This window comes from Amphiura filiformis, chromosome 14 (genome assembly GCF_039555335.1).
Source record: "Amphiura filiformis chromosome 14, Afil_fr2py, whole genome shotgun sequence".
NCBI classification, from domain to species: Eukaryota; Metazoa; Echinodermata; class Ophiuroidea; order Amphilepidida; family Amphiuridae; genus Amphiura; species Amphiura filiformis.
The window spans coordinates 3463335-3489070 of NC_092641.1; the positions used below are offsets into that span (position 1 = coordinate 3463335).

The 25736-nt window shown below is 35.3% G+C and overlaps 1 protein-coding gene across 1 annotated transcript in view; it reads left to right on the forward strand.

The window, feature by feature from the left end:
- The first annotated feature begins 353 nt into the window (after positions 1–353).
- The window catches only part of LOC140170546 (uncharacterized), a 180080-nt gene continuing 154697 nt past the window's right edge, over positions 354–25736 (forward strand). The window contains 1 exon segment of the mRNA XM_072193895.1: positions 354–538. Within this exon segment, the coding sequence (XP_072049996.1) occupies positions 469–538 (70 nt within the window). The 5' untranslated portion in view covers positions 354–468.

The following is a 25736-nucleotide window of genomic DNA, read 5'->3' on the forward strand; positions in this document are numbered from 1 at the left end:
AACGGATTAATTACTACTGGAGCTAAATATTTTCACAGCATAAAGTGGAGAAAAAGGACCTATATAGTGTATTTCATGACTTGGATTTGATACTTGGATTTTAAACTTCTTTGTTGGAAAAATTTACAGTGATTGTACAGTGGATTTTTTTTGGTGTACAAGGGAGATGGTGGTTTGACCCTCTGTATGGTGTGAAGGTTAGCTGGAATTTACTGCCTAGATAAACAGCTTGATGGTGCCTCAATCTACCCTTACACCCTTGTGGTAGAAACCATCTGTTGTTGTGATAACAAGAAATATTTACACCAGTTTCTTGAAATTGTAAAAGGAAGATTTCAGCAGAAATAATAATTCCTGGATATTATAGAGAATGTGGATCACATATTTGGAGCAGGAGAGTGGATGAATATGGTTGCAATAGCTGGGGATTTTTTATACCACAAACCCTGGCGACAAAATAAAGGAAATATGTATCGTAGGAAAATATATTTGTGGCCGTTACTACTACTATCAATATGGAATATATGCTTTGATAATGGTGAGTATTATTATATTTTATGAGAAAAAATAATAATTTGAATTTTTTTGCTGTGAAATATAAACTGGGGCATTAACCGGGAAAATTGAAGTCGTCCTGTTGAATTGGCTGCAAAATGTGTAAGATAATACCTTCATTTTAGAGTTTGTGTGTTCAGTGTGTTTGGTTATCTGAACATGCAAGGCAGAGGAATATGAGCTTTTATGAAGTGTTGGAATGGTCTATGAAATATAAATGATTAATTTCATTTTGCTCCGCAAAGCGAATACCATCCTCTGCAAATTATTACTTTTTTGTGTGCGATATTAGGGTAGCAGTGGATGTTATTTTTATTATGTTTGCTTTGGATACATTTTTAATGGGTTTTGAATGTCAGAAATGATTTATGGATGTAGCAACTTGCAGATTGTGAACAAGAAATTGGTATTTTGTTTTAAAAAATATATTCTTCCAAAATACAACTTGAGCAACTTTGGAAGAAATCAACTTGTAGCTTTATTTCTCAATAAAAGGGAGAAATATTGTCTGGAATTTGCGTCCACATAATTGCTTGTACTTTTCAATATCAATATGTCTCGGTGTGTTTACAGACATTCATTGATTGTGTCACTCGTTCTTCTGTGCCATGCCATAGTGATTGGTACATGGAGTTCTATGAAATTGCAAAATCAAGCCACAAAATCCTGATCAAACTGATGAAAATAAGAAACAATACATGTACTTGATATTTTTTCCCATGGAAGCTCAAAGGTTTCTGCATTGTTTATAAATTGCATAATATTAACGTCAATGGTGGTCTCAAGTCTGATGGTCATTGCAATTATAATGTGTGTGCCTGTGTGCATTTCTAGTTTAATTTAATTAGGTTTCACACTAATTTCAAGGTAACTTGATAATGATATACAGTAGTATTGAGCATACAGTGGGCTTCATGTATGTTTTAGCAGGGATCCCTGGTTATCCCTGCTATAAACAAGTATATATTTATAGTGGTTTTAGCATGGTTTTATGACATCCAGCATGAGTTTGTAGGCAACACAACAGATTGCAGGTTTCAGAAGCTCAACTCCGATAAAACCTACCCTGCACCATGCATGATAAGCACTGCCCTCACAAAAATGCAAAATTCAGTGAATAACAGAAGTGCAGGACATTTTGAAAACCATACTGTGATAAAATTTATGATAAAATTCATGATGTCAAAAAAAAACAAAAAAAAAGGAAGTGAAATAATTGTTGATGCATCTTATTCAATGTACAGTGGCTTGCATATGTATGAGGATCAAGTGGTAGACTCCATGTGAGTTCACAGCAGGCACAGTACTGATGTAATCTTTAGCTCAGTACTGTACAGTACACCTGTTATTGGGATCTAGATTGACAAGAAAATGCATGTTTTCTGTATTTGATGATGAAGAAAAAATCTCCCATGTGTGCATCAAGGACAACCAGAAAGTACAGGTTGTACATTTTTGGCACAGCTAGATCTTCAAGTAGATCTATGGGGGTGGTGCACAACTTCGGTGTTTGTGTGCATATAGCACAGACTGTAGTGCATAGAGGACACACACTAATGCCACTGAGCATCCTGAGGGTTCACAGTGCAGTGCCATACACCACAACACTGACCATAACAAATTCTTGTGCTTGTGAATATTTCAAAACCATAGAATGATCCCACACACTGACACAGCCCTACCTCCATTATTCAAAGTGTGGTCAGTTGATTTCTGGTCTAAATCTTAGCCTCTAGCTACAACAGTCACTGAATGTATAGTGCTAGCACACAGGTGCTAGCATGTACTTTGTTAAACAATGGAGTGCCAAAAAGTGCGCTTTGACCCAAGAATTTGACCATAAAATGTTAAAGAATAAATTATCAAGATTTGAAAATGTACTACCATTTGTTTTTAAAAGTTGGAAGTATAGTAACTTGTAAGCCTTCATTAATTTGTGCCCCACTCAATCAGACCCGGTGCCCCAATCGTGATCGGTGCTCCCCCATATGATGACCCATCCATGCTATGCCACTGATGAGTTATAAATGCACTAGATATGCACTATTTCATTAGCGTTTTTATATAGGCATGTTTTCCTATGCTTTTTACAAATTTATATAGTCCCCCCCCCTAAGAGTAAGAGTAGTCCAGGAGAATTGGGATGTAAAATTGGAAAGTAAAATTTAATATTGATAGATTTTTAGAGATATTTGGGATGTATTCTACATGGCACTAAATAATGGTACCCCATTGTACCATGATTGTTTTACCAATATATTGACCAGTTTTCTGTCTTCCTTTTTGTGGCATCCACATCACACACTCTATAGTTATTATTTAATCATACCATGATGATTTTAGTACAATTCCATATTGATTTGTTTTTACTCTACTCCCCCACCCCCTTCCCCTAAAACCATTTCACTTGAATTAGAAAACAATATCTGCAATAGCTACCGTATAGCCATTTGACAACTTCTACATGCTAATATTATCCATATGACACCTGGCAGCTATTACTCTCCACCCCCTTCCCTAAAACCGTTTCACTTGAATTTTTAGTGCAAGAAACCCGTATCTGTAATAGCTGCCATATAGCAAAAATTAGCCATTTGACAATTTTTACATTGTAGTGTATAGGCCTTTACACATATGACACCTGGCAGCTATTGCAGATAGGGCCTTCTCTTCCCCCATCCCCTCAAACCATTTCACTTCTTTCTGTCTGGTCAACTTGTCCAGCAGTGGCGTCCATTGATTTCTTAATGGATGAGTTTGTTGGGTCAGTTAATGGCCAGAATCTATTGTCCAGTTGTCTATGGCATGGCCGTAGACAGTGGACATCAATGGCAGAGGGTTATTGGGCATTATGCATGTGTTGTGATAACTGAGAAAGAACAATTGGAACGCATTAGTTTAAGTCGACCAACGTTTTGTATAGGAACAGCATTGTGTTTTTGTTTGAAGGATATCAATTGTTGTATTTTAAAATAATAACCTCTTTCCTTTTTGATTGATGATTTTTTAAATAAAAGATTTAAAAAATACTGTACTTAATCAAATTTATTGTTCAAGCACTGGACCTGTATGTTTTGACAATTTGCATAATATAGGCCCTACTTGATGCACACAAAACAGGCACATGTCAAAATGAAGAAAAGTTAGATATTCACTCAGTCATTGCTGCTAATTGTGGGTTTATAGGTTTCAATGTATATAATAATCTCTGCACTTTCTACTTTTCCTACACTGATCCTACTTGTTCATCCAATTTGTACTCCCCTCCTCCCGTCACAATGCTAATTTCAAATTTTTCTACTGCACATTAATACAATTCGGTATAATTTGTGTAAAAAATATGAATTTGATCAAAATAAAGCAGCTTTTATGAGATTGAAGATGACAGTAACCAATGGCTACCGCTAATGTCGTTCGTGGCTATAATCATTAGGGCAGCAGTCAAACCATAATTTAATACTAGTTCTGTAACATGTATGGCCAAACCAATAGATACCACCACTAATGTCATGGTTGTTACCACTGGCCAGACCATATTGTAACATGTACCATTATAATATAGGCCTATACTGTAACATGTACGGTCAAACCAACTAAATTAGCTCATAATGCCAACATCCTGAGTGTCTCATAAACATTAGTTCATTTTATGATTATATTGGTTTCTCTATCAACATAAACCACTGATAAATGAAAGGTTATTGACAATCAAATATCTGCAGAAGATAACGTAGTCCAATGGTTCAAGAACAGAATTATGCATGATTGCCCCGTATGATTACAGGTATTCTTAAAAAATACTCAGTTTTATGGCATTCTACAAAAGCAAACTATCTATTTATGGGCAATTCCGTATGAGAGATGGCAAAAACAGCAAAATTTAAAGTTTATCAAACCTCTATGAAATTACATTTCCTGTGTGGACAAATTCATAAATTGTAAGGAACTCAAAACCGTTTTGGAATAACTTAAGTGGTTTTCCTAAAAATCCGATTTGAAATTTGAACATTTTTTTGGCTTGACTTAAGGACCCTTGGCTAAATTTTACAAAATTCAATAAATCCTTGAATCAAAAACTTATTCTTATGTATACTTTCTACTTTTACATGTTTTAACCCTGGGATCTTATTTGGTAAAGCACTTTGTACAAGTGGTTATGGTATTTGCAGGAGAGAATTGCCAAATCTGCCCATTTTTTTGTTGTAATTCCGTTACCGAAATATGAAAGAAGTTTTCCTCATGAGCTTATTTCTTGCTGAATTATTCTGTAATTGTAAATTCTCTTCCTTTATCAGTCTACTTAAAGCCTAAAACACCAATTTCTGAAATAGTTCAATGTATTCCTATTAAAACATTGGTAACGGAATTACATTGGTAACGGAATTACATAATTGCAACCTGATTTCCGGAGGCTACAGTTCGATCAAGTAAAGGATTTATAGGATGCTTTATCCCATAAACTGAGCCAGGACTACAGAGTTTGAAACCAGTGACCATAAAAACAAAGATTGACTTACAATTACACATGAATGTCGCCTCACTCCCATTAATTACCATGAAATTTTATATTGTTTTCCACATAAACAAAATTTGTTAGTAGGTATATCTTCCCAATAGTTTTCAGTTTACCATACAGGTGACTTCTATTTTGGTTGATATTAGCATTGAAGTGTTAAAACAACCATATCTGATAATCTGATGTTCAAGAATTGGGATTTTTCCAGGTAAACTTACAAGGATGTAACTCCATTTTCATTTTTTGTAATTCCGTTACTGTTGCCTATTATTAGAACTATAAGGTTGTGTATGGAGTACCCATGAACACATAACCCCCTAAAATCCTGCCAGGATATAATTGACACCATGCAAACAACATCTGACTTGCATATTGGCATCATACACCATTTTATTTAAAAAAACAGTGTCATATCGTTTTCCAAATAAGCAATTTTTAGGAGGTATATCCCCCTAATAGTTTTTAATTTGACAAACAGGATTAAGAGGATTTGTATTATGGTTGATATTAAAGTTGGTAACATTTGAAGTGTTAACACATCCATTTCTGATGATCTGATGTTTAAAATGTTTAAAAATTTCCATTTTTCCAGGTAAATGTCTGAAAATGTAATTCCGTTACCATTTTCGTAATTCCGTTACCGCTGCCTTTTTGGGGGAAAAAGGTCGACCATGGAAGTATCCATAAAAATGTAACCCAACAAAATCCTTCCAGGGTTTAGTTGACACCATACAAACAAAGATTGACTTGCATATGGTCACCACTCACCATAATTACTTTGAAATTGTATGTTGTTTTCTAAATCAACAAATTTAGTAAATCAATTACGGATGGGCTGTATAGGGGTAAAAAAAAGGGTGATGTTTTAAATTCTATAGGGCTCCAGCTTATTTGTTGCAGTATGATCTCCTGAGCATTTTGACACCATTTTCATTGAAATTGGCCAAAAAAATGAGTTGATGCAGCCCAAAAAACAATTTGGAGAGGGGGGTCTGTGGGGGAGTCTGACAATTACCATTTCGCGTCGAATGTCTATGTATCTTTTTTATTCTATGTCCTATTCTACTGATTTTGGTGCTGTTTTCTATGTTTTTGAGGTCAAGGAATTCAATGAAAGTGGTTAATTACATTTCAGGGTACAAATTATATGTGAAATATTGTATTTTCCATTATTGATATAGTTTTTATCGTATCTACAGAAGTCACATGACCAAATTTGAAATACAGGTGACTTGTATTATGGTCGATATTAAAGTTGGGAACTTCTGAAGTGTTAACAAAGCCATTTCTGACGATCTGATGTTTAAGAAATGTTATTTATTGTGGTATATTTCAGAGACGTAATTCCGTTACCATTTTATCGTAATTCCGTTACCGCTGCCTTTTTGGGAAAATGTCTAGTACTGAATATCCATAAAATATAGCGAAACAATTCATGCCAGGCTATAGTTGACACCATAGGTAATAAAAATCAAAACCAACCTAAGGCCAATACCTGATAGATTTCATAGAAATTCTTTTGAAAGTCAAGGGAAAAATAAGACCCAAATTTGTGCCGTAATTCCGTTACCAGTACTCTTTGGGTCTTGGATCTTTCCACATGCAGGAAGTTTCCAAATTTTTATTTCTATATGATAGCAGAGGTATTATCTGACCAGATAAAAGTTTTCATAATCAGTTTGACCATAATACTAAGCCACAGCATTTAAAACTGGGGCCAAAATTTCTCTGAATTGTAATTCCGTTACCGTGGAATTGCCCTTATATACGTCTAGCCCTTTTCTATTCACTGATTATCCATTGTATTTCTTTTGTTCAAGCTTCGTTGCCCCGACCATTACCTAGAGTAATGGAGGTGGCTAACTTCCCAGAGACCATTATCAACACAATAGCTCAAGATAACGGTCTCGGGCAGCGAGCTGAACAAAAGGAATACTAGGACACTCTAGAAACACTATGGAAAGGATCACAACATACATGTGGCAAGAGTAGTAAATTATAGAGGGCTACTGCAGTCCGTATAACATTAATATTTTATATAACACCACTGGTGCTCAATTAATAAACATGCAAATTAAAACTTAATTACCATAACGAAAGTAATAATTATTCATAAATAAAAAGTTAATGTTTCGTTGAATGTATACTCAGTACATGTATATAAACTTTCCATTAGGTTTTTAGGAGGGAATCTGTCTTTATCCTTACCCAACCCAAAAACGCTTAACGGTCCATGCAAATTAGCTACTAGGCAAGAACCCCCGGGATACTACCCGACCAGGGGAGCTTCGCAACTACTCTGCGGTACTCATTACAAGTCAAGAGGCTGGGGTGCAAAGCCTTACTGTGACCTACCCATAAAAGGAGTACCAATGAACACTGCGTTAATGGGTTTTCAAATATGTGCTTAATCACATTTTTCTAAGATATAAATTTCATGGTGTTGAAACCGATCGTAGTCAAAACGTTGATAACTTTTATGCCATTTGCATTATTCATTAATCATTTGAATAATAATGGTAACGGGGTGAATACACTCCAGCAGATTAACTATGCAAGTACACTTCAAATACAGATCAATTCTGTATTGATTTGATAATGCTGGCGTCTGAGGTGTTAGTGTTTTTAATTCAAGAAACTAAATTTTGGCATTAAATTTCTTTTTAAACTATTATATTTACATATTTTGATACAAACAATTAAATTTTGCTCGCCGTATATGTAAGATAAACGGTTCAAAACAGACCATTACCAGAAATAATGGGCGTGTTGTTCATGACTGGCTCAATGTTAGTTGGTTTGCGGTTTCGACCCCTATCGGGGTCTCAACCTCAAACCAACTAACATCTCACCAGTCATGAACAACACGCCCATTATTTCTGATAATGGTCTGTTTCTCACCCTTTATCTACTACATAGATTTGAAGAAAATATAAAAGATGTTTACCGGAGATGAAACATATTCAGCATGTTACATGTTTACCAAAAAACACCTGTCTGTGGGTTTTCATTTTCAAATGTATAAAGCATGGATAGTCAATAAATAGATGGACGCCATAAGAATTGATAGGAAAATGAATGATGTCCATGTTTTCTAGACCCATGTATCATCAGTAACATATGAAAGGCTAAAGGCTTTTATTTGAGGAACATCACAATTGTAAACAGCAGGTGTCTGAACAAACGCACAATCACGTAAGCAATGGTTACCATACATATTGGCATGTCAATGCCCCAGACCTCCAAAACGTCCAATACGGCAAATTTCGTATGAAGGGATGGTTTGAGTGAATTCCTCTCTACGTGCCGTCGGCTGTTGAAAAAGGGCAACTTAATTTAGGAACAAACAAGTGTGCGTGCACAACATTTGAATCAATTTAACTTCACTGTGAGTGATATAAATTGAACACACACATTTCTACTTGTGAGAATCAGAATAAAACTTGTCTATTTAATATGGCAGTTGTGTGTTTTAAAGGAAAAGTTTCACCCTAAAATAAGACATATGTTTGCATAGAGTAATAATATTTAGTAATATTTATTTTAATTACCAAAATACAAACAATATAATGCAACTTACAATCAAGAAAAAATTATGGTAATTCTGGAAAGCCAGGTTTAATCATGTTCAATTTATTTGATAAAAATGAGAAGATTAATCAAAATTAAATCCTAGATAACCTGATTTAATTACACTATGTACATGTGCCATCTGACAAGTGACAACCTGCTCACCATGAACCACTTGATCCAATTGTACAATAGATAACACTGATCGAATAAACAAACTTGCAATCAAGTCTAATGTTCCTTGCATAACACTGCTATCAAACAAACTAACTTGCAATCATATCCAATCAAATCTAATGTTCCTCCCATAACACTGCTATCAAACAAACAAACTTGCAATCAAATCTTATCATTACAAAACAAGCTGCATCCCTTGTCTTCCTCTTAGTCCCAGGCTGCTAGTTCAGTTTTAATTCCAACTGCCAAATGTAAACACTAACGACCCCATTACACTTGAGAAGCAATGTCAAGTGTTGAAATGCCCATCCCTAGTATGCGTGGATAGGAGTACAAGTAGTTGATGATTGCACAAGCACTGTTTACTCTTCATCATACAAGTGTTGTTTAATTAGCATGGGTCGTTATCAGAGATGCTGGGTAGTAATCAGTTTGGCCATGCTGCATTGCGTAAATAAACATCCATCCTACAGGGTTTCAATCTTGGAGAATAGAAAGTAAATCGTTTTATGCTACATTGTACATACAATAGAATTCATTTATTTCTATCACACAAACACATCAGATAAGAAGTTGTGTTCAGAGATGTGAGCTTGGTTGAAATGGGATTTTGATACAGAGTTGCCAAACCCACGATTTGTAGCCCAATTGGGTGATTTTTCCTGCAAGTGCTGACCATATTCTGTCACAGAAAATTGGACATGTTTTTGACAGTGGCCCCATGATTTTCAGAATCATTCTTTTATCAGTTTACCCCGCAATTCAGGGCTGACGATATTGTTTTGATCGGAAACCTGTTCTCTGATCATTTAGGTTGAGGGTTGGTGCTATCGGAAAATTCCCTTACATGAAATGAGTGAAACAGGTAAATCAAAGTAGATTTAGGGTGATGTCGCTTGGCCTACATGCATAGGTAACTAGCACAGTGTTAACACACAGGATAGATGAAAACACATGGAGGTGAACTAAATCTATACACTCAGTAAGGATGGCAAATAAAGTCTTGTGCAACCTCAATGTTAATTTGTGCCTTTTACAAAACTCGTTTGACACTCTAGACAAACACTGGCATGTTGTATAGTACAAATTAAGTGTGTACATTTAGGTAGGGTTTGCTTTGTGTCAACCCAGGGCTAGCTTGTGAGGAGTAAAGTAGTGCTATGCTGGGGTTAAATTTGCTTTCTTGGTGTGGATGTGTAACAATACAAGAAAGGGGTGTTTGCTTAGCGGAGTACAGGTTGTTGGAATTTGTTAGGAAAAGAGTTGACTTTTGTGTCATTTGCTGCTTGAACTTTTGGGCATTGTACTGATGGGTAGACTTGTGGAACATAATATAAGCCAACCGCCAAATCCAACAGAATCCAACACGGAAAACCAGTGCGCATGCATCACATGGATTCCATGTGATGCCATGATGCAATCACCCTATTAATAGTAATATACGCACAGAATCACTGGCCTGGCCAGCGAAACCCCTGTGGCTACTACAGGCCTGTGAATGTGATCATCTGCTTGGCACGCGAGGGGTGTTTACAAGGGGTAAAGGTAGAGAACAGGATCAAAAATTGTCTGCAATTTTGAATGTTTTCAACATCAAAACTTGTGTATGAGTACAATACCATCATCGAAAAATAGATAATATGATAAGATTCAAGAACTTCCCCCAAATCCACACCTGTGATTAGGAGATTTAATTCATAGATTTGGCCCTCATTTGATAGGATTGTAATCCCATTTTAATCAATCCTATTTTCTGCTTGAACTCCCTATTGATATCTGAAGTGTACAGAATAGGGGGTTAACAGGATTTGAAGGAAGTACTTGAATAACAAGTGGCATACAGAATCACCTGCAATTGAAAACCACAGAAATGTGCACGGGATTATCTGATGGGACTTCATCCACAACAAGAATAAAATTAAAGATTTTCCATTTATTTACAATTTTGAGTCTGCTCATGATATGGTTGGTTTCACCACACATTCATAAATTTATCCCAACTTGTTTATCATCTGCTAGTTGACTGGATCATCATCTGTGGGTCAAAGAACTAAAGGGCTGACCAGGGAGAGGAAGGTTAAGCTCTTTGCCTGAAAATAGGATTTTGTCCAGAAATCTTGCTGGCCAGTTGTTTTGATATTAAAGTGTCCATACATTTGTATTTAAACAAGGCTATTTGTCAAACTCTGGTTCCTTAATCCGTAATCCCAACACATTTGCTGTGGATTAACTGGATTTGTTATAAAATGTACCAAATTTGCTCATTGCAGCAGAAATGTTGTCTACTTTATGGCCTCCTGACTATTAAACCATGCTTAAACCTAATACAAGTGAAGAGAGGCCTCGATCCTCCTGACTATCCAATGCTATTGAACCTACATGTAGTTTACAGTAAAGAGAACCCAGAATAAACAGAGTTTTGTAGTGGGTGTGATGAGTTTGATATAGTACTGCAAAAGAAAATGGCCGCCAAGTTTATCGACCTGATTCTTGCACAAGATCAGTTGTACGTGCTTTATACACATAGTTTGCGAATTCTGTAAATTAACCAAATAATGAACGAACCACTGATTGCAATGCTAGGCATGTTTGTACTCAATTTGGATGCATATTGCAAATTGAATTATTCAGTAATCGAAAAAAAAGGAATAAAAATAGGGCCCTATAATGTTTGTTTTTTTTTAATTTGATGTTAAAAGAAATTTTAAATGGTTAAATTCACACATGTACTTGAAGAGTTAAACTGGCTTGCCTGTGCATATCACTATTAAAGCAAAGGGTGTAGATCTATAGGTCACAATATATTCCGACCACATGAGCAAACCTTCCCAAGGGCTGTAAGGCAGTCTCAATACTACAGCTTTCCTTCAGATCATTTCCGTTGCCTTCTACTTGCTCTCCTTTAGAAGTGAGCAAATTCAAATTCATGACAAGTTGTTTGCATCGACTAAATTATAATATTTGCCTCGAGTCGTAACCATTCATTGATTTACAGGTTGGAAAAGCTTCAGGTTTGGGGTGAATATGAATATAATAATAATTATAAATTAATTAATTAGTCTATAAGGGTAGTAATTAGCCTTTGGCAGGTTAATTAGTCGGTTCAGTTGTTCTATTCTCTTATGTCATACCACCTGGATATCTAGGGGGTTAGAAGCTAATAATTAGCTTGAGCAAGGGAAGGGTAATTAGTAAGCTTACAGAGTTCTTTTAATGTAAGCTTATAATTGTTGGTGTGTTATTTGTACACATTTATAGTTGCTTATTTAGTTGAGATAATGAGTATCTAGTTGTAATTAAGATGGAATGAAATTAAGAAGTCTTAAGGTTTGTACACCAAGGGAAATGTATCTGCCTGGGGCTCACATGGAGGCATAAGTGTGGGGTTAACATCCCTGGGATGGGAGTAATTACATGTAGTCTCAGATGACAGGTGTGCAGAATTTTGATACCTTGTGAATATCCAATGAGGAGCAGGTTATGTTACAAATTAGTGATCTTAGAGTAAGATTTTCTTTTTGAACTGAGATGCACTGTTGATATTAACGATAAATTTGAAGAAAAAATATACAAAGATTATGTTATTTGTCAAGTTGTCTGCCATTTTAATTATTTATGTAACATTTTCATTAAAATTTGATGAAATTTGATTACTTACAACAAAAATAGAGAAGATAATTCCTGGAGGGTGTATATCATCAGGTGCTTCAGAGAAGATATCTTACACTTCCCATAATGCATTTCTATCAATTTTCTGTACTGATTTGCTATGTTGTGTCACATGATAGTGATGAAATATACCTCAGTGAACAGAGCACATCCAGATCTTGCAAAATGTGTTTATTTCTTGACTAGCGACCCATGTTCAGCCAGTCTATCCTCAAAATGAAAACAAAGGAAACCTGTACAAAGTAATGGGAGCATCGTTTGTTGAAATGAGGCAATGTATTATGTTGCAAACGATTCTGGGAAGGGTAAGATATCTTCTTGTGGTGTGCTACAATTCAGATAAAACCCAAGCCTGTGTAATAGTTCCCATTCATCACAAGGCTTCATTCATGTCATAATGTTTCTGTTTTGTGATATCAAATTAATACACCAGAAAAGAAGAACACAAGGTCTGATGTCATGAACACGACTACACTGATCATTCATGATACGAAGAAGTGGTAAAACGATACACCTAATCAGTATTATGTAGAGATAGCACTCTGTATTACCCCAAATCTGGATAAAATATGAGACTAAAAATGCTAGCGCTTGGGATTTATGTGTGTTACATCTGCTGAATTTGAAGATGACTACTGCCTTTCTTACATAATTTCTGATTGGATGATTATGAGATATATTAATCTGAGTGACCAATTAAAATACAGCTTCTAAATATTTAAGCTCATTCCTTTCCAGCCCTACCAACATAGTTACCATGTTGCTGATTGGCTCAATAAATCATAATCATGACAATAACTATTCTTGTAACCAATCAGCATGTAGTACTCATAGGTTTAAATATTTAAAAATGTAAATTGTAATGATATCTGGGCATATCAATATCAGCACTCAGCAGAGATTTGTGTCCAATTATTCAATTTTCAATATCGGACTAGGATTTGAAATTTTCTGCAAAAATTTTAATAAAATGTTTGATTATAATATCAAATTGATTGATGAAGATGAACCGTTGTTAGATAAATTTCATGCTTGGTATAATAAACACAGCCTTATGCAGGGTAAAATTGATGAGAGAGGTTGAGATTTGAAGATTTGATGATAATTTTGATTGATTATTATAATGGATTTCTATGATATTTTCAATAAATTCAATTTGAATTTGAAATTGAAACTGAACCCATCACTAATTAATGGATAATGACTTGGAATTTGGAGTATAATGTATCAGGTCTTTGATAATTTGGAATTATTTATGCATTATACATGATAGGCTTTCATCCTGTCTCACAAATTGCATGCACACGGTCCCCAACGCTCTAATGTGTGTGGGGGTGCATGTACATGTACACAAAAATCCTACGTTAAAACACAGATCCTGACAAAAAAAGCTCAATATTTGCTATCATCTAAAAGGCATTGATCTTAATTCATGCAATGCAAAATTACCCAGGTAGCAAGTACTAGGATCCACAACATGCTCATCTACCAGGGGCACAGTTCTTTAACAGGTCAAATTTTGCACTATGGTTGTTTAATTGAAGTTATTGAACTATGTCATTGGGATGAGGCCCTTGTGGCTGTCCAGATGTCAGGTGAGCCTTTTACACCTTGTACTGCCCCACTGCCCTAAATTAGCAAATTATTTACAATTTTGGATCAATTTTAGACTTGGATGCATGAATCTTTGAAAGAGAAACCTGACCTCACACAAGTTTCCAAGTTTGACTTTACACAACGGGATGCATACATTTATCCATTTATCTCATAGACAGAGCATCCTGAACAATGCAATATGCAAAAACTAATCAGAATTACATCCATGGCACAATTCTTTGGACCTTCACTGTCTCATAATCTGCTCAGTGCCAAGAAAATATTTGATAGGATTTTATGTATTACATACATCAAATACAAAAATTATAATGAATTGTTGTTATTATATTAAAATATTCAGAAAAATAATATAGCTCTAATTTATGGAATCAAATTAAAATTATGTGGCAGCAGTCCATAATATCTGCATGAATTTTTCCAGCTGAAATTTAGTTTATTGACCTCAGTGAATATTAAATTTTCTCTTGATGATTAATTTTTTGAAATTTTGAAAAGCTTCAAAAATTTTGGCTGGTAATTTGACAAAACATAAATTATTTCACACGAAGCAGGCCTAAATCTTTTTGAGTTCACAGTTCCTTCCCCCTCCCCCATCTGTCCGTTCATAGGGGGATCAACATGTTAATTTTGTTTTATGAGAAGGGGAGGTTGTTTTCTTCAACAAATATTTTCAAAATAATGGAATTGACCTTTTCAGTACTAATGGCATTATGGCACACTCTCTTTGAAAGTAAGTTGTAATGCCATGTATTGTAGATGTTATGCATCATCCAGGGCATTGGTGAAACCTATGAGCCAATTGCCTCAATTCCAATGTCAAAGTCAAATGACCTCTATTCAACAACCATAGCATTAATATTGACCTCAAGTTGTCTGGTATGTGTTTTAACACCCAACATATTCAAAGGTCATTTGTTGAATGTGCAAGCATATTAGGAAAAAGGAACTGTGACTGGACAGATGAGCATGTTAGGTGGATGCAGCCAGTGGACACAACACCTGCCCTGATGCCGAGTGGTTATTGAAATTTGCCAGCATCAGGAGGAAAAGCCAGGAGGGAGGATGAGAGGATGGTGAGATGGGGATGAATATTGACAGCCAGTGATGGAATGCGCACTCCACTCCAATTCCATTCTTAGTCAACGATATGACGGATTTGCAACAACACATATGCATGACTACTTTTTTGTTTCGTTTGTTTTTATCAAACCATAGTTCATGAAATATGTATGATGGATTGTAGCGATGGATTTGAATGATTTGTATATGTGTGAATTGAATGAGAGGGTTGTCATGGTTGTGATATGGAGATGGGATGTTGCTACTGTAGCGTGAATTGTTGGCAATTATTTGGGCTTGACATTTTGATTTGTATTTTTAAAATGATGGCTCTTAGAAAGTTTTTTGTTTAAATTATATGTGATTTTAGCCTAATTTTGAAATTTTTTCAATTTCATTTCTCCCACATCCATCATATGCAGCCTTTTTCTCACATTTGTCATGTAAAAGAAGGGTATTATTAAGCAAAATTATCATAAATGGTAAGAAAAGTAGCAAATCTAGCATTGACAAAACAAACAAGAAATGAACACTATGCCATATAAGGAGATTATTGATATAATTGAGGATTAGAAACCCATGAATGGATGACATCAGATGGGTGAATCTCTGGAATCATAATGAGCAGCTTTGTGGGCCTTTGTCGGCCAACAATGGGCCTTTGTGGTTATTATATGGCTATTATTATTAAGTATCTGATGGAATTTTGGGTTTTGTCAACTTTTGTTGCAATTAATCCACTGATTTGAATGAATTCTGAGAGCAGTGGGAAATTGAAATTGGATTGTGAAACATTTTGCAATTTCATGTGATTTGATTAGCATAAGATTGTAATGTGTTTTGGGGATGAACTGATTATTTACATTACAAAAATGGTTATTATTTCTTTACCAAAAAGTGCAAAGAAGTTAAAAAGGGATTGTTTTATGTTATGACATTATGTGACTGTATTGTGCATTTAGTTCTGTTGGCCTCAAATAGAATTTTAAGCCTATACTTTACTTGGTATGGCAAATATCATCACAGCTACAAGAATGTGATGGAGATGCATTCTCCAGTAATGTCATTTTAATCCCAAACACGATACCAATAGTGTCATGCAAGTTATTAAGATGCTAGTAGGTGATGTGGATTTGAAGAATCATAATATTTTCAAAGCAGAATAGAGGCACAACATAATAAACAATGTAGACTTGCAATGCTAAACCTAATGTTAACAAAAGTTCAATGTGATGATTTGATGTTATACCAGCCATATTTCCTTCTAATCTAAACGGGATGTAATCTAAGACGGATGTATTTGTTAGGAGGGACATAGTTCTATTGAAGGGGGAGCGGTGTAACAAACCCTAATTGCCACATTGATATACAACTTTCACCAGATGTATAACTATTGTTGTAACACTTTAAACAAAAGTTTCAATGTGATGATTTTATGTTATACTACCCCTACATTTCATTCTAAATCCAAACAAGGGATGTATTTGATGGGAGGAGGGACATTGTTCTAAGGGAGGGGCAGTGTAGCAAACCATAATTTTGCCATTTATATAAGATGTATTACCATTTCTGTTTGTTCAGTTCAGGAGCAAAGAATGCAAGATAAGAACAAAGTTACATTATGTTTTGCAAAATACTGTAGCTTAGCTTAGATTTCATCGTGGACTTACATAAGCAGGCAGTGCAGCAAGCCTCAATTTGGTTCCAATGGCATCTAAGACTTACTATTCAAGTGAATTCTGCTATTAAATTTTATTATTTTTCCAAGGAAAAAGGTACAAGGAAAGTGCTATTGAGCATGGCATTGATCACAAAAATGATCAGCATGGGGTTTGATGAATTGTAGCATAGTTGGTTGGTTCTGAGGCAGGTGCATGTCTCTGAGATTACACACGGTATATTTAGAAAAGGAGATTACGTCTTCCACTTGATTTAGACGAGCTCTATCAGTCTTTGTCACCCTATTTGTTTGTGTATGAGTGAGTGAGCATGGATGATCATGTCTCTTTTGAGATCTGGTTATGAAATGAAAAGGAAATTTGTTTCAAATGATGCAAATAGTTACTATTTAGCATAATTAATGAGTGGAAAGATTGATACATAAACTTTGATTTGTATCCAAAAGAGAATTGAGATTTGATAAGTGTAAATAATGTTTACACAGAAGTTAGAAATCTGAGAAAGGTTCTTTTAAAAGTACATGGCATGTCATGTTCAGAGCTGTCATACTCAATGAAGTGCTGTGTGTATGACCCCAAACAGTCACAGGACCTTATTATTTCAAAACCAAAGATTCTTGTAACCATAGCTCCTGTTTTTCATGGTCTATGTTATAACCTGATATAGAATGACACTTGAATGCATCAGGTACATTATAAACATGCTTTCCCAACTACATTTGATCAATTTGTGAGCTATGAAAATGAGACCATTTTGACTCATAGTGGACACAGTTTCTCAGTAACACCATCATATCTAAATGCATAGTATAGGACTTTGTCAAGAGGAGGAGATTGCTTCCAATTTAAAGTCTGTGTTATGTCACTCTCAAACATTTCATAAAAACAAGCAGAAGAATTTGTAACTTCGACCCCTCACAACATTTGTAATATTCAACACTGGGCCTGATTATAACCAGGACATTATGCACATCTATGTACACATGGATAGCCACATCCATGATTGAGTTTTCCATTATTTCTGTCTCTGCACAAGTCTCATCAATATTCCATCAGGAGAAGGAAACAACACAAGAATACCCTATCTGCAATAGCTGCCATTTAGCATTTGATATTTTTCTGTATTCTATATTATACACAATGTAAGAATATGACACTTGGCAGCTATTGCATGTGGGACATTCTAGACATCAATAATCCATCATAAATAGGAAACAAGAATGTGACAATGCAAGAGAAAACACCTGCCCTCATGAGAGGTAGTTGTGGAATGGTCTGTGTTCAACCAGTGACCTTAAACTAAAAGGGTCACTGTCTACATGGGGCCATTTCAAAATGATGCCTTGGGGCTCAAACTTGACCCTCATATTGACCTCGTAATTGACCCCAAACAAATTACCAAATTTTATGATCAGGATGAAAACTGCCATGATGAAAAGTTGAGATTTAATCCTGGAATATTTCAGTTTCTTGAGATGAAATTTTAAATTTATAAATAAATCATCCTCATCAAATCTGGGGTTAGAAAGATCTTGAGTCTGATGGTGGTAAAGTCATTTGCATTGGTTGGGCTAACCAGTAACCATAGATATATATAGTGAACTGTGAAGGGCAATTGACACTTCAGAATTTTGGCCTAGGAATGGTCCTCACAAATTGAGAATAAAATTCTGTACACCGTATTCAATTTCTCCATACTGCTTTCATCTTCTTATTTTCTCTTGGATTTCCTCTTCCTCTTCGCCCACTTGTCATCATTTCTTCCACTAAGTCTTTTGCCATCTTCCATACCTAATGGGACTAATCATATCATGTGTAATCCTCTTGTTTCCTCACTTTTGATCTCATCTTATTCTCTCTCTCTCTCTCTCATGATTCTTTTCAAATTTCCTCTCTCCCTCTCTTTCGTTCGCCTCTCATTCATCCATCTACCTGATTTATCCAAAGCAAAATCTCAGCTCAAGAATGAACTGGCCCCAAGTAGTTTTCAAGATTACAATCCCAGCTAGCATGGTATGCATATAGAGAGAACGATTGAGCTGTGGAATGTTTTTGATCACAGAGAGATTATTGTATGTGCTCTTTTGCAGAACGATTGGAAATGAAATTGGCGGCTTTCATCTCAATCGTGCATGACCCTTGTTAAAATGGGCCATGGATACATGCATGGTGGAATACATAGCAATAAATCTTTTACTTCATGTTAGCAAGCACAGTAGACAGGAACATTACTAATATGCTTTCATAGTGGGCTTGTCATGGATTTGGGCAGTGGAAAAGACAGTGTTTTGTCTGGGGGTAGGGGGAGGTGACATGGGAGGGGGCAATAGTTAACAAAAATGGTCACATAAGGCCTAACAATCTAATATATTATGGTGACCAGCATCCCACAGGGGGGGGGGGGCAAATTTCTACAGGGGGAGGCAGTTGCCCCTGTCTTAATAGCTCTTAATGCCATTAGTACTGTCTCAAACACTTAGCATAAATTCTGCCACAGCTTTTGTAGTTTTGCCATTCACAGAACTGCCAGCTCCTTTGTGTAGGCCCCATGACATGTGCAAACTGGGGCTAGGGGCCATGGAAGAACAAGAACACAAGATGTACATAAGTAACTAGAAAACGATCAGTCTTCTTGTTTTTCTTTCGGTAATCAATAATGTTCAGAGATCATGTGCTTTGGGGTTTTCAGTTTATTGACTATACCAAGAAATTGTGAGGTTTATTTGTGCATGCTTTGAGGTTTAGTTTTGATTGCATCCATAGGCATAAATTAAGTAATTAGGTCAGTGCATAAACAATTATATTATAAGCCATAATTAGGTCAATTCATAATCAATTATTATTCAGATTGTATAGGCCTATGCACAGGAGTATAAACAAAACACCACAAGCTGCTTCACACTGTTGAAATTATCCAAATGTCAACTTCTATGTTTAGATGAGATGATACCATGCCTGTCAGACAACAGCTTGTACAGGGGACAAAATAACTTAAAGGAAGGAGTATTTTAATTAATAATCTGCAAGAAATTTTTGGTACATAAACATTATGTAGCCATAGGTTTACAGCGGTATAAAAATCTAATTTTTTTAGAAGGGTGGGTGGATGATGCTGTGGATCACGAAATGCCCTTTTAATAACAAAATATCTGATTGTCAAAATTGATTCAGTTTGAATTGTGGTTCAAATAGCTGACACATATACAAAGTTGAACATGAACAATTATTTATATTTTCTTTGACTAAAACTGTGTGAAAAAGTCTTTCAATTTTCTTGTAATTTTATAGGTATACAATGTAGCACAGGATTTGTTTAAAAATTGAGATGAAAAATGTCAACAAAACACCCCGGCAATATTGTACCTTAAACCACTATTGGCAACTGTGAACAGGGCTACACATTTTGGGCTACCTGCATCACATAGGGCTGCCTATTAAAAGATGAGCAGAGAAGAGTGTGTTATTGATGTGTGTATGAATTGATAGAGTCAGTCTGTGTTTTATCTCATTAGACAAACCAAGTTCAAATAGATTAGTGCTATTGAAGGGCATTTTAAGTAGGTACTTTATAGAGGGAAGGTCGCATAGCAGATCTTCTAAATCTGATGGCTGTTTTATTTTGGTATCTAGGCTCCTTGAATGCCAACATGAAGAAGAGCTATAGAGGATGAGAAAACTTTGTAGTGTATCAAATAGGAAATTATTTGCATGGACGGGTGAAAAGATGCTGTGATATTGAGAGGGATGTCTTGTATTCTCATGCATGGCTTTCTAACTCTACTGATCTCTATTTTATTTTGAGTAGTGGAATTCCAGGAGCCTGCAGGTACCCACAAGAATTACAATATATTATAATAATTTACTTTAATAATCCAAAGATCATCTAAAGATGATGTATGAATAATCTGATGAAAATAACCCAATATTTGAAATCTGAATTTACATAATGCCAATAATTAATAGCTAGTCACTAATCCATGCAGCTGGGATGTATGTGCATAAATAATAATATTTTAAAGCTTCCATTGTCCATGTCTCCTTGGATATAAACTCATTCATCATTATAGCGTTTCTATGGTGATTATTAGAAAATTGCTTTGTCCATTTCCAGTGAGTTGTATACAGAAGAATAATATCCTCAAGTCACTATTAAAGTCAAGTCAATTTGCTAATTTTAAAAAGATTTTTAAGACTTGAATGCAAGCTGTTTGGTTGACAAAATATGGAATTCTGGTGTCTCCCTGTCTGAATCAAATCCCTGTCCTAAACCCAACTTTGACAGACAATAAACATGAGTAATGGTATTGACAAGATTGGGATTTTGATGCATCAGAGAAAGTAATTCCTCTGACATAATGAGACCCCGGAATTCAGCAGACTTGTTTTGATTAGAGCAGACATAATGGATGAGATGGTTTGCTAATTTGTCCCTTGGCTGTCATGACATTGTGAGACTGCTGAATTCAGCAGACTTGTTTTGGTTAGAGCAGACATGGCTATAATGGACGAGATGGTTTGCTAATTTCAAGAGGCAAATTTGTCCCATGGCTGTCATGACATTGTGTCTATTGTATTCCTTCTTCGCCATTCCTTCTTTGATGGTTTCCACAAAATGTTGGTGATTTAACCATGCACATTGTAAGCTTGGATTTGTAGCCTTGGGGAAGTGAGGAATCTTGGTTTATTGTTGTGATTTTTGCTTTGCATTTCTACATTGAGTGTTAACCAGAAGTCATTTTGAGAATAGCCCAAGAAGGTCCATCTGCTATAATAGCTGCCAGGTGTTTTATCTATACAATATAGAATGCAGAAATTGTCAAATGGTCATAGGGCAGCTATTGCAGATAGGGCTTTCTTGCACTATTTCATACCCTTGATTTCTTCATTGGGTGTTAACAAGAAGTTGGTTGATGTTGCATGTTGCCAAGAGTAAAATTGTCATTGTGGCGTTTTCCACATCCATGATCCAATATCTGGGACATGCAAATATCCTTGAATCTCAATAAGACACTTGACATTTTTCTGCCACTTAAATGTACACCTTATAGTACAGTAACCTGTTAAAAATTCTGTCTTGAGTATGCACTGGGAAACTCTCTTTTGTCTGGTAATTTTGAGCAGCAAAGTGCATATAAATAGCTTCATTAGAATACATTAAGAAATGTGTGGGAAAATTGGGCTTTTTGCACTAAACATTATATACAGTCTGTGGGGACTAAGTTCTTAATCTCAATATGATTGTACACTCATGACATTTGAATGTGATAAAATCTGATGCTGTACATAACTTCTCCTTTGCTTTCTTCAGTAGATAACACAAAGTGACTAATTTAGCTGAACTTTGAAAACGGTTTGATTCTTTTGCTTTCTTCAGTAGATAGCAACATCAACATAAATTATGATGTTTTTCATGCCAATCTCCAAGGACACAGTGCCTTAACCCCAATATGCTTGTAGAATCATATAATGACCTTTGAGTTTGTGGGATACAAAAATTCACAGTCCCCATTCCCCACCATCAGGTTAATATATGAGCAAACACTGTTTACTGGGTTCTGTTGAACTGTGTCACTAAAATGAGGTCATCGCCTCAGTGATTCTTGGTGCAGCACTTCACCTTTTCAGGCAAGAAATGGGTCTATATATTTTCTTATTTTAAGATTTTGTTCAAATGTTGTTAATTTTGGTTGATGCTAGTTGTGCATGTCTTTTTTTGTAAAGAAACATTATAATTCAGTCACCTGCATCAAACCTGCTTATCTCACATCGATGGAATGTAAATTTATGCAAATTTCATGCAGTGATAATATCAAATTATTTACTTATTCATGATTTGCAAACTTATTTTACTTACTAAAAGTGCACAGTTGAAGTAGTAATGTCTGTCTGCATTGGAAGCAGCCTGTCCTGATCCAGGTGTTTGTGAAGTACTGATTTATTCATTCATTGATTTGTGAGAAAGCATTTTTAATATGCAATTCAAGTACTTGTGCATACAAGATGTATCAATACCATGCATACCAGCCTGGTTTCTCAACATCTAAACACCTCAAAAGAAATAAGTCCCCCTCTGAACATGTCGTCATAACATCGTAAGGTTTCGTTTTGTACCAACAAAACTAACTTTGAAATAATTATATGACTGTTTACTAAGTGCTGTGTGAAAATGAGAGATTTCCATGACTTCTGGGCTGAATGAGCCTAAATTGAAGACGAAAAGTGCCCTTTCCAAAAGTCACAAAGTAGGCCTATGCTTGTTAACTGCAAAGCGTATTGGGACAAGGAATGGAACTGACCATCTTACAACTCACTGTGCTGAACTCTGCACCAAGGGGGTTTACATGCTGGCTGCATGGCCTTACACTTACTTAAATCTTGAGATGTATGCAGATTTTAAGGACATTTAGATTGATGTTGGGTTTTTCAAATCTAGGCCATTTTATTTGATAAGTTTAAGGGCTGGGGTATGAGCGACCTTGAAGTTCCGGTATCTGGAGAGGGGAAGCAATGAGTTACCCCAAATCACAGCGGCAGGTAGTGACTGGGCCGCCGAGTGCTAATATATATTTATTTTGGAAGGTTCGTGTTTGTTTTAAATTTTGGGGTGTTTTTCCAAAATTTGATATTTTTGGTCATATTTCAAAAAAGCAACATGCCAAAGACAACTCTTTGGGCACATAGTTTGTTATTGTTATTGCAGTTCTTTTCCACATACCTACGTTAACATTCGATTTCGTGATTTACTAATATTATATATTTTATGACTGCAATTTGGCGTTTTCAATGCGTTTTACACGTATCATGAAATTAACGCAAATATCTAGTCACGCTGCTTTTAGAATTTTTACCTGATCGTCGGCTTTTGCAGGCAACATAATGCAGATTGGCTCACGATAGATGTCGTATTCCTCTATGTGGTTCACTCATTGATAAAATGAGTTTGCATTCCTTGTAACAACACACACATTGCCGTCTGGAAACCGGGTCTGGTACTGATTTTGGGACAGCCAATAGACTTCAGCGCCGTATCAAATCTCATAAAAACCACACGACTGACGACTATGTGTTTATGTTTCCGCATTACAAAGCTTGTGTCTACATCTATTATTATACTTCTTTGGAAACGTTGACCTTTGACCACTCTTTGTATAACGCCCTGATATGACCTTGATATGTTCGCTTGATTGGGTACGGTATAGCATCCATTTCATTGAGGTGTTAAGCGCTTCAGACTCCATATTATACGTACAATATTGTATGTACAATATTTTTAAATGACGCCAGAAAGTATTGCACGCATACAATAAAAAGTATGTACCGGGAAAATATATATTTTGCCACAATCATTGGTTGCTTAATTGATACGGAGTTGCCAAATTTCTAAGAGTGGTAAATTTAGTGCAGTGTTAGTACGCGGAATGATGAACATCTTTTATGTCTTCTTGTATTCAACTGTACTTGAATTATTATATAATCAATGGGCGCCTTTAAAGTTAATAATATTAATACTGATATTAATATAAAAAAATATTAAAATTGTAATAATAATATAAATAGCACATTCAGTTCTTATTTATTTATTTATTTATTTATTTATTTATAGATTTATTTATTTAGGCCTATTTGTTTATTTATTTATTGATTGATTGATTACTGATTGATTAATTGATTTAGAGATTCATTTATATTTAGTCATATATTGATTTAGTCAGTTTCTTAAGTATTATTTGTAGGCCTATGTATTTATTCTGGTTTTGATTTGATTGATATTGATATTTTTATTATTTTTTAAAGTTTTGGCATAGCATTTGTTACATTATAACACGTTGTGTTATGAATTTGCAACACCTTTTTACAGGTTGATATCGGTGAGGCATGTTATGATGGTGTATGTTATAGGCCTGATCATCACAATACATCCATAAACGTGTTAATGCAGTAACCGTAGCTTTATATAGGGCAGGAGCCCCAACCCCAATTGATCTGAATTTTAGAAAATCCATAGGAAAACTGCCAAAAAGCGGCTTGTGCCCTCCCCTCATCAGACCGGATGTAACGCCTTCTATACTTTTTCATTAATTATAGGCCTATTAATAGTAATGCGTCAGAGGCAGATATTTGGTCTAATCAGTGTAAGCTACAAAATAGATGATCTTTTAAAATCATTTTTAAATGGCTTTTTTTTTCAACCTTATTGTTTGTATTTGTAATGTTCACACAATCTGACAATGTCCCAACTTATACCTAATGTGAATTGAGCCATTTAACACGTGCTTGTAGGACAACGATTTTGAATTAAACACGTTAATTGTGATATTTTAATTCCTCTAGAAAACCACAGTTAAGCGTCCAAAATTGTAAGTGGGCTTTCTTTTATTTTACCTCATTATTTCGTTAAAATTACTCGAAAACCCTCCTTAGAGTTGTTACTAAACATTTCATAATTTTGGGCAAAGAATAGCCAAATAGTTGACCGAAATCGTATATTTGCACCAATATTTGACTGAAATCGTATATTAGCATTACTGTCCCTTTGTGGCTTTATTGCAAGACAAAGTGCTGCTAAATGTGAAACGAGATTACTTGAAATATATATTTCAGAGTTGAAAGAGTTTCAATTATCTATGATTATACGAACATATTTCTGAAATATGTCTCTCTGATTGGTTGATTGTCAAGGGGATTACGGCATCCTCAAAGCCTCCTGCTGTAATTCTCTATTCGATATCTATTATAGGACCGATCTTTTGAAATCCATACAACCGTGTCAAATGAAATAGTCTCGAATCATAATTTGTGCACGATACAACGATGATAGGCCTACCGCACGTCAGATTTCGGAATTTTATTAAAAATAGGCATACATTACATTGAACAGGTTGAATGCTGGTAAA